At 42.5% G+C, this 15,957-nt stretch overlaps 1 protein-coding gene across 18 annotated transcripts in view; it reads right to left on the reverse strand.

The window, feature by feature from the left end:
* Positions 1-15,957, reverse strand: part of MACF1 (microtubule actin crosslinking factor 1) — a 340,889-nt gene that overhangs the window by 224,166 nt on the left and 100,766 nt on the right. Inside the window, exon 1 of one of the 18 annotated variants that reach the window (XM_061412429.1) lies at positions 9,847-10,639. The exons of 15 other annotated variants lie outside the window; for them this stretch is intronic. In XM_061412429.1, the coding sequence (XP_061268413.1) occupies positions 9,847-9,955 (109 nt within the window). In that variant the 5' untranslated portion in view covers positions 9,956-10,639. Of the gene's footprint in view, positions 1-449; positions 1,371-9,846; positions 10,640-15,957 lie in introns of those variants that run through there. 2 more of the 18 variants (XM_061412432.1, XM_061412431.1) reach the window with 2 other exon arrangements.

The following is a 15,957-nucleotide window of genomic DNA, read 5'->3' on the forward strand; positions in this document are numbered from 1 at the left end:
TGGCAAGAGAGTAAATAAGTGCAGGAGAATTAGCAATCAGCCCCAAAGAGGAAACCTGGGCCATGACTCCACCCTCTTCTCCCACAATCCTGTCTGCTCCAAGGTAGACTCTGTAACCAACCAACTTCTCCTAAAATATGCCCTGGACTTTCAGAACATAACTTAAAAGTGGTTTCCTGACTCAGACAGAAGCGTGAGCATGAATTCAGTCTCTATAAAAAAGTCCCACACCCAAAGCTTAGGCTCTTAACTGCCAGTCACTACAACTTTAAGAAGTTCCCCAGGAAGTCAGGAACCAATGGTCTCTCCCACTGCACGTTTTAACAAGCCCAAAGGCTGTAAATGCCTCCAAGCCTTCTGAGTTCATGCGCTCCTGTGAGTCAGTGAGAGTAAAGACTATTTGGGACCCTCAGGCCCAGGCAAGGAAAAAAGAAACTTCACATACTAACCCATACAGCACATGCGGCAAACCAGGTGGGTGTTGAACTCGTGCTCATCTTGGTAACTGGGCCACATGTCGCCAGCGTCTGCTGACCCTGCCTAGAAGGAAGGTGTCCCAAAGAACCTCCAGCTAGGGGCCTGTGCACCCCCTGCAGCTCCTTAAAAAAGGCTGCGAAGTAAACAGAGACAGCCAGCCAAAGGGCCGTGCAATGAACAGAAAGAGAGACAGCAGAAGTTTGGAGAAGTGGCTCCACCCACCACTTCCTACTGACCTCCTCCCTCCCCTTGAGGTCAGAGAGGAAGCTCCTCCCTGGGGCACTTCCAAACTGGGTCCAGGTCTTCATGCAAAAGGCATCCTATTCAAAAGCAGCACCAGCTCAGTGCTTGCAGACCAACGGCAGCAGGCGAAGTGGGCACTTCGGGTGCAGAGAAGTCCAGCCGCATTAGTAAGTGAAGAAAGCCTGGTTAGGCAGAAGCCAGTCTCTGAGTTACTCTCCTCTTTCAGAGCAGAAGCTTATGTCCCCATGAATCTGAGACAGTTGCAGGAGGGCCGGGGAGGTGAAATGGTTTACTGCCAAGTCAAACACAGGGTACCCAGTGCCCAGCCTGTTCCTAGGACTTGACTCTTCTCAGGCCAAATGTCTATATAAAGTGTTAACCGACTGAAAAGCCCCCGCAGTGGGAGAGACCATCACGAAGCAAGACTATACGCTGTTCGCTGCCAACAGATTCCTAGATTCTGAAGGGAGCTTCACGTCCCAACTTACAGCTGCCCAGAGTCAGAGTCTCTCCCCAGTGATTCCACCTACTTTACAGAGTGAGCCCGGCCCCAGCCAGCCTCTAGGTAGATCTAGTATAGCAGATCTCATCAGCGTCCAAAGTACTGTTGGCTTCCCGCTCCGTTCTTTCCCCTCCTCCATCCAGGAATGTCACCCCAAAGTCCCCTACCTCTTCCCAGACCCTCCCATTTGTCTCTGCAGTCAACGCACTTGATCAGCCGTGCCAGGAATCCTTTATCCTTCAGAGGAAGGCTGCTTGCTTGTTTGTCCAACTTGTTTTCGAGTCTTGGCTAATTGTGCCAGACACTGGAATGCTGAAGGAATACAATGAACGGCTTTTTCATTCAAATGGCCCGGCCCATCACTGCTTCTTCACAATTCTGACCCAACCAGGAGGCAGAAAAAGCCAAGCCTCTGTCGCTGTCAGGACAGACGCTCCGATCTGTCCCCACACCACTCAGAAGGCCCCACTGCAGATAAGGGCCTAATCGCTGGCCCTCTGCTCTAGCTCCCTAAATAGAACAACTTCTTCAGGCTAATGCTACTTCCAATCCTGTTCCTGAAGACAGGGAGGGAGGGCCAGCACCCAGAAAAGCAAGTTTCCAGAGGTTAGCCCGAGAAACTGCAAGTGGGAAATAAAAAGTAAACAAGTTTACCAAGCAGGTCACTCAGGATAAACAAGCCCTGTGACCTGCCTCAGTTTCCTGACAGCTTCCTTACCCTCTACAGGGTATCCCTCCCACCTGCAAACTATCAATAATCCTGTTACTACTTACTAATAACAGGACTCACAGCTGACTTTATCCCACCTTGACTAAGCTCCTAGTCACCCCAATAACCTGTGACAACTCTACTCAGTTTGTTCCTCTTATTAGAGTCTTCTTAGTCTTGAAGGAAGGGTTCTCCTAGAATTTACCTTGTACTAGGAAAAGAAAAGCATAAGAAATAGGGAAGAGAGACGAAAAGGGAACAAAGATTTCCTGATTCATATTTAGTAACCTTTTCCTTTATCAGATTTAAATTCCTTCAGTATAGGGGCTGTCTTTAGTTTTCATATCCCAGTCCCTCACACATTCAGAAGGCACTCAATAATCCAAGCTAAAATTAACTGAGCATCTATTGTAACTGTTAGTTCACATGCAATGTGCTAAAAACTTTAAACAAGTATCATTTCATTTAATCCCAACAATTCTCTTGGGAAGGTGAACCAAAACCTGCCTTTTTCTCACTCCCCTGGGATCTAGGCAGAGCTTATTTCCCTTGAAGGTACTAGAGACTGAGGAAAGTAAGAGAAAGCTGTGGGGACAAAGTCAGTCTAGCCAACAGGAGACAGGCCTTCCCTTTAGGATCCTAGAAGGTTCTGAGCCTCAAAACGGAATCCATTGCTGACAGGAAAGACAGGACCCTGATGGAGACAGTCAGCTCTTAATTAGCGGAGAAAACCAGCCGGTGTAATGATTACCCAGGTCGTCCCTGCTCCTTTTTAGCCCATGTTTAGCCATTTCATAGCTCACCAGATGTGAGAGGCAGGAAAAGGTGAATCTGGCTGCTCCCTGCAGATTCGTTAAAATGTTGAATGGAAGGAAGAGATTCAAGCTAATATTTCCGTGGCTAGAAGTTATCTGAGAATTTATAGCTACTGGCTTTCTTACTAGCACAGAAAACTGAAGCTATTCATTTATTTCCCAAAACATCAAAATCACCCACTATTGAGGATAATAAAGCAAACAGAGTCTTTCCTTCTAATGTGTGTGAAAATAATTCATAATATATCACTAAGTTTTTATACATTTCCACATTGGCTTCTACCGTATTTTTAAATTCTCAACTATAAAAACAAACATTTATATTTTGTCCCAGGAGCCTACATGAAACTGCAATGTCTTCACTGATATCTTTTGGTTTTTTAAGTATAATAATGACAGCAAACAATTACACAGTCCTTACCATGTGTAGAATATAGTCTAAGAACTAACTCAAAGCAATCATGAAGTATTATAAACCCCATTTTACGAATGAGGAAATAGAGGCCCATATAGATTACTGTCACTCTGCCAGCAGGGCAGAGACAGGAGGAAAATACAGGCAGTTTAACCCCAGACTCTCAACAAGTTCTCAGTGACAATTCCATACTAGATGCAAGTATGGCCCAGATAATCACACTGTCAGAACTGCAGGACACTGGAGACTTCAGTCTTTTTTCTTCTCATGCCAATTAGAGATTTGAAGTCCAGAGGAATTAAGTGTCTGTCTAATATCCATAGTAGTAGAAAGCACAAAAGCTAGGATTCAGAACCCAGATGTTCTGACTCCAAGTTCACTGGTCTTTCCACACACTGCACAACCTAGAAAAAAATAACTAAGGAAAGAAAAAGACAAAGACTGCATCTTGATTAAAACACCTAATGCTTTAGTTATTTCAGCAAAGATATATTAGGAATTTGACCATTTGTTTAAAAATCTGCATATCCATTATATATCTGACCCTTTGTGACCCCATGGACTGTAGCTTGCCAGGCTCCTCTGTCCATGGAATTTTCCAGGCAAGAATACTGGTGTGGGTTGCCACTTCCTTCTCCAGGAGATCTTCCCAACCTAGGGATTGAACCTGAGTCTCCAACATTGCAGGCAGATTTTTTTACTATCTGAGCCATCAGGGAGGCCCCTAATAAAATGTTAGATAATACAAGTGGATGCAGCACAGCCTAGTCATAAAGAATCAAAATTCAAAGCAATCTTGGACTTCCCTGGTGGTACAGTGGATAAGAATTCACCTGCCAGTGCAGGGGACATGGGTTCAGTATCTCATTTGGGAAAATACCACAGGCCACAGAGCAACTAAGCCTGTTCACCACAAGCTAAGGGTTGCTGAGCCCGCGCTCTAGAGCCCACAGGCTGCGACTACTGAAGTACATGTGCCCTACAGCCTGTGCTCTGCAACAAAAACAGCCACCACGGTGAGAGGCCTGCATAACCCAATGAATGAACTACTGAAGTACATGTGCCCTACAGCCTGTGCTCTGCAACAAAAACAACCGCCACAATGAGAGGCCCGCATGACCCAATGAAGAGTGGCACCTGCTCACCGCAACTAGAGAAAGCCCGTGCGCAGCAACAAAGACCCAGCACAGCCAAAAAAAATAAAATAAAATAATTATAAAAAAGTACTTAAAAGGTACTAAAAAAAAATTTTAAAGCAATCTCAAAAGCCTATACCAAATCTCATAGGACAAAATTTCATTAGAATGTCTGTCTTAGGCTGAAGTTCTAGAAAACCAAAGGAACAGCAATCTTTGGAGGGGTGACAACAGCAGTTCACGCACAGGGTTTGGTCATTTTATAACTTAGGTTTAATGAGACTCAACAGTGTAATGGAACAGCTTAAAAAAAAAGTCATGGTACAATTCTAGATTGTACTTCATATGGTCCAGATTCAGGAATTACAGCTGGTCCTTCTAGTAGGATGCTGGAAATGGAAAAAACCTTAAGAGATTGGATTGTCAACTCTTTCATTTTACAGAGAAAGAAAACAAGACCGTAGGGGGAAATCTGTCCTTTCACAAACATAAAGTTCAAAAGTTCTTCTCAAAAATAAATCCCTTTTCCTGTTTACACTACCACCATATGGATATTAATAAGCTAAGGCACAGGGCAACTCTATACTGTTCAGTTATCCTATACTAAGCACCCACCTCAGGCCTCACGTCAAGCTCAGCAAAGCCCTGTAAATATACAAATAAAGCGGGCACAGTTCCCACTACAGCTTAATCTGATGCTATCTTAATTCCTTCATTTATTCGTTCAAGTAACATTCACTGACATCTATTCTGTCATAGACATTTAAGACACCGAGATGAGTAAGAGTTCCTCTTCTTAAAGATCTTACAGTCTAACAGAATCTAACTAGTGGGCAGAGAACCAAGCTAGAAGAGATGACAACACAGGTTTGAATAAGAAGTATTAACAGAATGCTACGGGAGCACAGAAGAGGAGCTTTTATTCCAGTCAAGGAAGGCTCTCCAGAAGTGATAACCACTTACCTTGAATGACAAGTATTACGTTGTCCAGTTAAAAAGAAGATACAGGCATTTCAGGTAGATGTCTACAAGTTTTAAATGATGTTTCAGGACTGAGTGCTTATAAGGCCAAGACAGGAAGTAAAACTAGTGAAACAGGCAATGGGCAGATCATGAAAACCCTTTTATCTCCTGCTAAAAAGTTTGAATTTTCTTTCAAAAGCAGAAAGAAAGCTTTAATAGATTTTCAGCAGGAGAGTGACATAGACAGCTCTGTAGTTTAGAAAGATCATTCTAGCTACAGTTAGAAGACAGAGGGGGTAGAGGATATAGAGAATGGGTAAAATAGATTGTTTCAACAGTCCCAGAGAGGAAAAATGAAGATGTAAGCTAAAACAGTAGGAAGTTTGGGAAACAAGAAGATAATATATGTGAATGCAAGTGTAGACATGGTGTACTGAAAACTATGTAAAATTCCAAGTACTCAGTGAGTGCCAAATTCCGTCTTACAGGTATTATATGGCTTCAGTAGAAACTGTGTCTTCCTGTTCTCGTTTACATCTGCTGAAGACATGCTGACTTGGGAACTTGACTGTAAAAGTCATGTACATATATAACAGTGTCTCACCAATGTACTCCTAACACCTAGAAAAAAATAGTGAAGGAAAGCTAAGGAATAGTAACCAAACATGCCTTCCCCAATGTTTCTGCTGTACTTCCTTCACCTCTATATACACACATGACCACCACATTTTCAAAGCAAAAAATACTTTAACTGTCCAAAGGGAATGCTAAAATGACAAGGAGTTAGGATTATTTAATTGCATGTAGTAATGGAAAGAGAATTCTTTAGGCTGGTGAAGACAGATTAAGTATAAGCAAGCCTACAACTAGAAGAGGAAATACAGGTATTTTTATGATGCAGTTACATCCTGATAAACCAGCATAGGTTAAAAATATCCTAAGCCAAGGCTTTCCTGGTGGCTCAGTGGTAAAGAATCCGTCTGCCAATGCAGGAGACATGGGTTCGATCGCTGATCCAGGAAGATCCCACATGCCACAGAACAGCTAAGCCTGTGCACCACGGCTACTTGCTCTAGAGCTCGTGAGCCACAACTACTGAGCTCATGTGTTGCAACTACTGTAGCCTTCGCACCTAGAGCCTGTGCTCCGCAACGAAAAGCTACCGCAGTGAGAAGCCCACACACCAGAACTACAGAGCAGCCCCCACTTGCTGCAGCTAAAGAAAAGCCCACACAGCAACGAAGACCCAGCGCAGCCAAAACTAAATAAATAAAAACTGCGGGGGGGCGGGGGAATCCTAAGTCAAAAATGCATTTGATATGGCTAACCGTTTTATATATCCAAACAACATCACTTGGCTGAGCCTACCTTAAATGTGCACAGAACACTTACATTAGCCTACAGCTGGGCAAAACCATCTAGCACAAAGCCTATTTTATAACGAAGTGCTGGATATCTCATGGAATTTACTGAATACCATACTGAACATGAAAAACCATGACTGTGTGGGTACAGAATCATTGTGTCGGTTGTTTACACTCATGACCATGTGGCTGAATGAGCCCTGTGGCTGCTGCCAGTGCCCAGCGTCAGGAGAGAGTGTGCGCTGCCTGCCGCCAGCCCAGGAAAAGATCGAATTCAGATGACGATTCCCACTGAATGCATATTCTTTCACACCACTGTTAAAATTGAAAAATCTATCGAACCATCAGACAGTTGGGGACTGTGTGTACACTTACTTGATCTTTGCCAGGCAGAATTTGGCTGATGGGCATAAGTTACAAAGAGGCAACTTTCAGCTTAAAAAAGAACTCTGTCAACAGAATGAATAGTCCATAGGTTGTATGTTCTACAATCAGAACCTACCTTCAAGCAAAAGGAGTAACTTCTGACAAGGGCAGGACTAAGTAAGAAGTTGGGCTGGTTAATAGGCAAGGTCCCTTTCAACTCTAAGAGCAATACAGAATATGTGATCACCTTTAAGAATGGAAGAAATGAAAAATGTACACAAGCACAATGAAGATTTACTCGAGTACCGTATCTTAGAACTCTAGCACTAAGGAGCCTAGTGATTTCCACTGAAAGAGCAGAAACTGTTCAAACAAATCTTATATGGAACTCAACATATTTAACATGTAATTTCAGTATTTAATAGCATGACTCAATTTTACAGATTCAAATTTATATTACTTATTTAAAGCCAAATGACTTAACCAATCAAGTAATTTTGATTGAAATTAGAGATTACTTAATTACAGTTATATCAGCCTCAGCATCTTGTTTATTTCTGTGCTATATTTTACTATAGGGAACCTTTTTTTTTTTTTAACTGCTTTACACAAATAGAAACAAACAGTAACAGTTTCAGTTTGCCTCTAATCTCAGGATATTACTCAAATAAATTTATACAAGAGCATGAAGGAATAACAGAAATATTGTTTCAAAGTCAAATGTCTTCAATATCTAAAAACTATGTACATTCTTATAATATGTAGATACGATTAGAAAAGTGGGGCAAGGATCACAGAAACTGGTCGTCCACTAAGCCAGTACTACAATGTGATCTCTTAATGACGGACGTGTCACCCACTCACTATTACAACTGAGCATCTGAGACTTGCCTAATGTTTATTAAGCACAGGACTCATGTTCTGCAGTGCGTTCTGCAATACTGTACATACTTGCTATTAGTGGAGGAAGGAAAAAAAAAGACCAGACTAGAAGACATAATCTTCACCTTTTTAATCAAGAATACATTCATAAGCACTCTAAGTATATACACAGAAATGGGGGAGAAACTTTATTCTGGTGATGTCCAACTGGCAGATAGTACATTAGAGTACACATGTAATTTTAAAATACATTTTAATAGATAAAATACATCTTAAAATTTAAATTAAAATGAGTTCAGAACCTCCAAAGTAATTCTGTGAAAGTTTTAGAATTCATATTCTCCAACTGAAAAAAACCACCACTCTAATTTTATGGATAAACTGAACATAGCATATTCCCAATATAACTAATAGGCACTAGAATCAAAGTTGTTTCATAAAAATAAAAAGCTTTTACAGTGTATTTTTCTTCTTTTTACTACAGCTGTTTGTGAAACTAGTATTTCTAAAACATAAAGAAGCATTTCAAAGATAGGGCTATGACTTCTAAGTTCAAGAGCAAATCCTATACTGAGGATAAACTTCTTAAAATGTTAAGCAACTAGTGGTTGAGAAATGCCATTACCATCATGCACAGAAAAATGAAAATGAAAGTATCAGCCTTCGCTTAAATAATATTTACTTTCTCATCTCATACGATATAGCATATAGGGCCAAATAACTCATGCCTGCCTACTCCTTTCTTTATAAGCTCAAACACAGGCTTACATATCCGGAAAGCCACTTTGGGCTACCTTCTAAAACACACTACTACACAAGTGAACACATTTCCAAATGTCTGTCTGCTTTTGCTGATACAGATGCACACTGGGAGCTGAATATTTAGTCATAAGCTTTTCTAGGACTTACTGGAAAAAGACACTGGGAATGACTGAATCTAATTCTGCCAAGCATTCATGAAATTCTGATAGTTTCCTAAGTAGTAAGTCATCAAATCTGCATCTTAATTGTAAGATATAAAGTAACAGGTGTCTCAACAGGTTGGCTTGAAGGCAGTAAGCGGGTCACAAAGACAGTAAGTGCTAAAGGCACTGAGATCCGAGAGTGTAGCCAGCAAAAGCCAGACTGTATCAGCCCTCAACTGTGGAGACTTAGAATCCGCTAAACACAGGGCTGATCCCAGCATTGGGCATTTAGAAGCCAAAGGAATATAATGCAGCAAATAGTAATTCGGGAAGAAAGAGGGGTCTGCTACCACTCAAGAACAAAATGAATAAAATTTTAATATCAGGATCTGAATATTCACCTGGGGAAAAGAACAGCTAACTTCCTTGCATTGAACAGGATGCATGATGGCTTGGGTTCACTTTGTGTAAACTGTGTAGCTGCCTGAGGGGAAAAGAACAGTTTCAATCCTACCAAAGAGAACAGAGGCATCCCTGTGTTCCCAGATGCACCTCGGCAAGGACAGCCTGCCACCCTTTCCTCTCACTGACCTCTTCTCCTCTGCCTTTTCTCACCCGAATAATTAGCAAATCCAGAAACTTGTCTAATCCCACAAGTTCTCCCACATTTATACCTGGAGGAGGGTGACAGAGTTACTCTATGCTTTTGGTTGAAAAAAAAACAGATCCAAAAACTACTCTGAGACTGAGAAAGTAAGGAATGGAAGGGCTTGATTCTCTGAGGAAGGAACAAGTCAGCAGAGTTGCCACTTCCCTCAGCCTCGAGCCCAGACATCACCTCATCCTACCAGCACCGCCTCGCCAGACAAGCCTCACAGAGCAAGAAAGGGCCCAGTCTTAAACTGGTCCCGGCACAGCCCGGTATCCTCAGTAGGTCCTCCACACACTCACGTCTGATGGCCCACAGGCTGTGCTGGCCCTTTAAGGCAAGCAAGTGGGAAGACCTCTGTCATCCACCCCACCCCCAAAAGCCCCACAGCAGATTCCAAGAAGCACTGGGCACCGTTACCTGCTCTGCCTCTGGCACATCTTTTCCAGTATAGAACACCGGCAACTCCAAGAACGTGAGTCAAAATAAAGATGGCTGGTGGCAAATAAGAGGTATCTAAGAGAGGCATTTCCAGGCCCGTCCTTCCTCCTCCCCCGAGTGAGCCACAAGCCCACAGCTCGGCGCAGCCTCTGAATGCCTTTCTCCTGAGGTTACCGCCGTCCCGTACTATCAGCAGAGGCAGAGGCCCCGCAGCTCAGGGTTGTCAGAAACTTCCTGGCGGCTTCTCCCCCATCTCGCACGCACGCAGTAGCAGACGGGACTAAAACTCCACAGTGTGTCTCAGACAAAGCCCAGGAAACAACTGGCCAGAGGGGGAGGGGAGAGGGAAGGAGGAACCAGGAGAGCAAAAAGGGGCGGCTAAGCTGGTGCTGAGCTGACTCAAACTCTATCTTTGGCATCCTCTGTTCAGCTTAAACAAACAAGCCTCAGACCCTTCTACAAGATGGGAGGCTGTCAGAGGACGTCACACTCTTAACTTTCCATTCCCAGCCTGGCTGGGATGGAGCCAGAAGAAAAAGTCACAGCAGCACCAGGGAACCACTAGCAGGGAGGAGGTAAAGTACAGAAGGATGTTTAAGTGTCCACAAGTTCCCTGGCACAGTGGGTGGGCAATCCTTCCACACCCACAATCCGGGAGGAAGAGGCAACGGATCCGAACATCACTACAGAGAGGATGACATGCAGATCAAGCTCCATGAAACAGACCTCACATCAGGCATGCTGACGATCAGCAAGGAGAGCAAAACTGCTCCACAAGTATGTTTTCCAAGAGGTGAAAAATCTACCTGATTTCTACTAGCCGCCCAAGGGGACAGCAGGACGCTCAATGACAGCAGAGAACAGTGCCGTTCATGAAACTAAGACCTGCTTGCAAATGAAAACCTGAAACGGACATTGTAGCAGCAATTGAAAACATTTTAACATATACACACCTGTAGAATGACTAAAACCAAGTCCTGGCAAGATGTAAAGCAACCAGAACTCTCATATATTGCTGGTGGGGATGAAATTGGCCACTCCAGAAATTACTCTAGAAAACAGTCACACACATATGACCAAACAATGTAAGTCCCAGGTACTGACTCAAGGAAAATGAAAACATGTGTCCACACAAAAACCTGCACATAAACGTTTATAGCAGCTTCATTCAAAATAACTAAAACCTGAAAACAACCCGAATGTCCATCAACTGGTGAACGAATAATCTGTGGTGCATCCATACAAGGGACTACAACACAGCAATACAAAAGGAACATACTCCTGATACAACAGCCTGGATGAGTCTCAAGAGTAACAAGCTACATGAAAGAAGCCAAATGCAAAATCACGTATACTGTGTGATTTCACTAGAAAAGCAAACTATAAGAACAGAAATCAGATAAGTGGTTGCCAGGGGCATGGGGTGAGGGAAGGGAACAGAATACAAAGGAGGAACACAAGGAAATGGAAATGTTCTACATGCTGATGGTGATGATGGTTCCACTGCTATATACATTTGTCAAAACTCACAACATTGCAGTCCTAAATGGATGGATTTTATCGTATATAAATTATACTTTTAATTAATTTTTTATGTTGGCTGTGCTGGCTCTTCATTGAGGTGCTTGGGCTTTGTCTAGGTGCACTTCATGGGCTTCTCTTGCTGTGGAGCACGGGCTCTAGAAAGCGCGGGCTCAGCAGTCGTGACACGCAGGCTTAGTTGTCCCGTGGCATGTGGGATCTTAGTTCCCTGATCACGGATCAAACCCATGTCCCCTGCAGTGGAAGGTGGATTCTTCACAACTGGATCACCAGGGAAGTCCCTAAATTATATTTCAATAAACCTAAGAAACACATTCGAAGGCTAGAAAGAAGTCTGCCCAATCCAAGCTGCACATGCAAAGTTCTTGCAATGCCCCCTCTTCATCTACTTTCCTATGAAGAGATACTTTATAAAATGGAGTGTGGACACACAAAAAACACAGATGACCCAACAGCCAAGAGTACATCTAACATCCAGGATCCTTCACTCGGAGAAGGGTTACAACTTCTTTTTTCTATCAAACTAGCTCTTTATTTCTACAGTGCCTTTTCAACTACAGTATATAAACATGCTGTGTTACCATAAAAAAGTTTTAAAAATGCAAACTGCTTTAATATCTGTAAACTTATCCCCTCTTTTTTTAATAAAAGGGAAGGGTTTTACGTTTGCACAATCTACTAACCAGAAAGGTTAATAAAGGGCCTTTAATGGGGGAACTAATACAATATGAATGCCTTAATCTGGTGTCAAGATCATCTACAATTTTATGCTAACCTACATTTCATTCATCAAATATTTATTATGTGCCATGCCCTGTTCTGCTGCTGCTGCAGCTGAGTCACTTCAGTCGTGTTCGACTCTGTGTGACCCCATAGATGGCAGCTCACCAGGATGCCCCATCCTTGGGATTCTCCAGGCAAGAACACTGGAGTGGGTTGCCATTTCCTTCTCCAATGCATGAAAGTGAAAAGTGAAAGTGAAGTCGCTCAGTCATGTCCGACCCTCAGCGACCCCACGGACCACAGCCTTCCAGGCTCCTCCGTCCATGGGATTTTCCAGGCAAGAGTACTGGAGTGGGGTGCCGTTGCCTTCTCCTGTTCTAGACACTGGTAACACAGTAGTGAATAAAGCAAAGATCTTGCCCTCATGGGACTCACATGCTAGTAGGAAGATAGAGGAAGACAGAAAATAAAGCGTATACTAAGGAGATGAAGAGGAGAAGGGAGAACCAGAGGGGAGATGTTTATAGTTTTCTGTACAGAATGGTCAGGGAAGGCTTCTCTAAGACGATGACATTTGAGCAGACCTACAGATTACAAGCCAACAAGTCATATGGCTATCTAGACAAAGGACGAGCCCAACAAAGAAAAGAGCAAGTGCAAAGTCCCTGAGGCAGAAGTAGGCTTGAAGTGTTCAGGGGAGGTCAAGGAAACTTGAATGACTGAAGCTGAAAGCGAACAGGAATGTCAGGAGACGAGACCAGAGGTGGGGGTCAGATCACCTGTGTCTGTATAGGGCATATGTAAAGACTCCAGTTTTTGTTCTAAGTGAAATGGAAAACCTTTAGAGGGTTTCCTGTGAGAGAGTGATAGGATTTAACTTAGGTTTTAAAAGGACCACTCCTGCTGCTGTATTGAGAACAGACTGCTGTATTGAGAGGCAAAAGCAGAAGCAGGGAAACTAGTTACAATGTGATTACAATAATCCAAGTGAAAACTAGTGCCTGAGAAATGATATCCGAGATTAGGGTGCAGTGATAGAGATGGTAAGATACGGTCATATTCTGGACAAATTTAAAAAAAAGAGTCAGGACTTCCCTGGTGTTCCAGTGGCTGACTCTGCGCTCCCAATGCAGGATGCAGGAGTCCCGGTTTGACCCCTGGTCGGGGAACTAGATCCGACGTACCGCAACAAGGGCTTCACACGCTGCAGGTAAGGATCCTCCATGCTACAACTAAAATTCCTGCATGTTGTAACTTGGAAAAAAAGATCCTGCATGCCCCAACTGAGATCCGACTGAGCCAAATAAATAAATAAATATTTTTAAAACTAAAAAAGAAAAAAAGAGTCATCAGGATCTGCGGATAGACTGGATGTGGGGTGAGCAAGGAAAGAACAGAGTTGGGGATGACTTCCAGGTTTGGGCCTGAGAAATTAAAGACAGAACTGCTATTTCCTAAGATGGGGAAGGCAGCCAGAGAAGCAGACGGTCTGCGGTTCATTGGTGGTTGTAGTTGCTTGGCGTGTTGTTTTTTTTTTTTTTTTCGTGAGGGGTGGGGAATGGGGTAGGAATTCTATTTTGGATACATTAACTTTGAAATGCCTAGTAGACATTTTAGTGGAATTTTGAATATGCAATTGAATATATGAATCCAGAGTTCTGGGAGAGACCCAAGATACTGTCTTGCAGTCAAGAAACTACGTGAGATCACTTAGGCAGTAACTTGTTCGAATTACACATGGTCACAAAGTAAGAGGATGAACTGGCATCTGAACTTTTATCTGGCTGATTTCTAGTCAATTTATTTTAAGCACACTACCTCCTTTTGCTGAAAAGTTCTGGCAAAATCTGTATGCTAATTTGAAGTTAAACAATTTTAGATATTTAAATATTTGGAATACTTCCTCTTTGTAAGACAGAGCCTATAAAGAGCTCTACCCAGCTCTAAAGAGAGAATCTCAATTTCAACACAAAATGTTACAGAGCTAGTGCTGTCTGTGTCACCACTGTATAACACTTCTTTGCAATCTTTTAAGTATCTTCACCAAATTTTCATTTCCTAATATGAAAGCCATTTATTTCTCTTCCTTACGCTGCTACCTGAAGCCATTGCAAGGCTGTCTTAATTGGAAAATCATGTATCATGCTTGTGCCATTCAAAAACACCTAGGAAATTTGGAGGGAAAAAAAATTCAAGGACTCAAATAGCAAGATACATTCTGAATCTACTGTTATCAGAGAAGATAATGGGAAGTATCCAACTTAATTTATTCTTTGTAGATTTTTCTAAGATAACATGCTATACCTTGCATACACCATTTTTCTACATATCACAAATCTAAAGTTTCTAGCTTTTGTGTATATGTACACATGCATGTTTGAAGGAAGGAAAAAGGGCAGAGAAATTGCCTTGTGAAAATAATGTTTTCACTCAGAAAAACTAAGATGGATCTGTGTGTTGTCACAGGAAGTGGTTAGAAGCTGGCAAGGGGAGTGGCTAGTTTTCGTTTTAGAGATCATTTATGACACAGAGAATAGGCCATTTAAAGACATATTCAGCACCCTCCGGGATATCCTTTGCTAAAAGCCAATGGAAAGGGCCCCAAACCAGGAACAAAACCTCGTAGAAGCAACACTCTGAACTTCATTAAGACTTGAGACCTGCCTTTCTATCAGATTACTTCACTCACAAGAATTTATGATTGGTCACCCACAACCGTTACCCACAGAAATCTTGAAACAGAGCAACAGCCCCAAATCACGTCAGAATCTGTGACTGAGATGAAAGCAAGCCTGTGAGAAAGGAGGCTGTATGTTTTATTTGAACTGTCATGGAGTACATCTGGTCTCAAAACTAACCAACATCCACCAGCATCAGAACTTTAGCAGATACAGATTGGAAATATAAGACCCATTTAAAAGAGTGAAATGTAGAAAAATAATGTTTACAAAAAGAGACTTAAAAAAAAATCAAATACAATTTAAGATTAAAATTTTGGTGGAGAGACTACCACATGACTAACAGGATTAGAAACCACGGGTCTCTGGAACTGGGAGGTCCAGCATCAAACCCTGGCCCTGAGTGCCTGTCACCTGTGTTCTCCCAGGGAGTCCAGGAGGCAAAGGACGTGGGCTTCACAGAAGCTCATTAGGAGACATCTATGACTCCGATCTCTAAGATTTAGCAATATGGTATTGAGACAACAATAAAAATGCAAAGGTTCAGAATGTCTAAAAAGAATTTTCTACATACCCAAGAGTCACTGAACACAATAAAGGCAGGAAAAAAATCCAAATTTCTTGCTCAACAACCTAGATGCCATGAGTATTTTAGCAGCATGGTGATTACAGGCCCAATCTGAAATCAGACTGTGCTGTGTTCCATCATGTCCAATTCTTTGCGACCCCATGGGCTATAGTCTGCCTACTTGAGTTCAAATCTAGACTCTACTATATACGGTACATTAGCACCTGTGGGCAAGTTACATAAGTGACTTCAAGGAACCTCCATCTCATCTGTAAAATGATGATAATAATAGAACCTGTCCCACAGAGCTGTAGTGAGGATTAATGAGTTAAGGCACTTATGGTGTTTAGATTGTGCCAGGCATACAGTATGTGCTCAATAAATACCGTCTGTAATTATCATTATTTGGAGGGACAGCAAAAAAACTATTTAATACATGTAATCACAAGACTTCTGAATAGGTCTTCCCTGGCGGTCCAGTGGTTCAGAATTCACTTGCCAATGCGGGGGACACAGGTTCGATCCCTGGCCTGGGAAGATTCCACAGGTGGTAGGGCAGCTAAGCCCGAGAGCCACAAC

Source organism: Bos javanicus, chromosome 3, assembly GCF_032452875.1.
Source record: "Bos javanicus breed banteng chromosome 3, ARS-OSU_banteng_1.0, whole genome shotgun sequence".
Taxonomy (NCBI): Eukaryota; Metazoa; Chordata; class Mammalia; order Artiodactyla; family Bovidae; genus Bos; species Bos javanicus.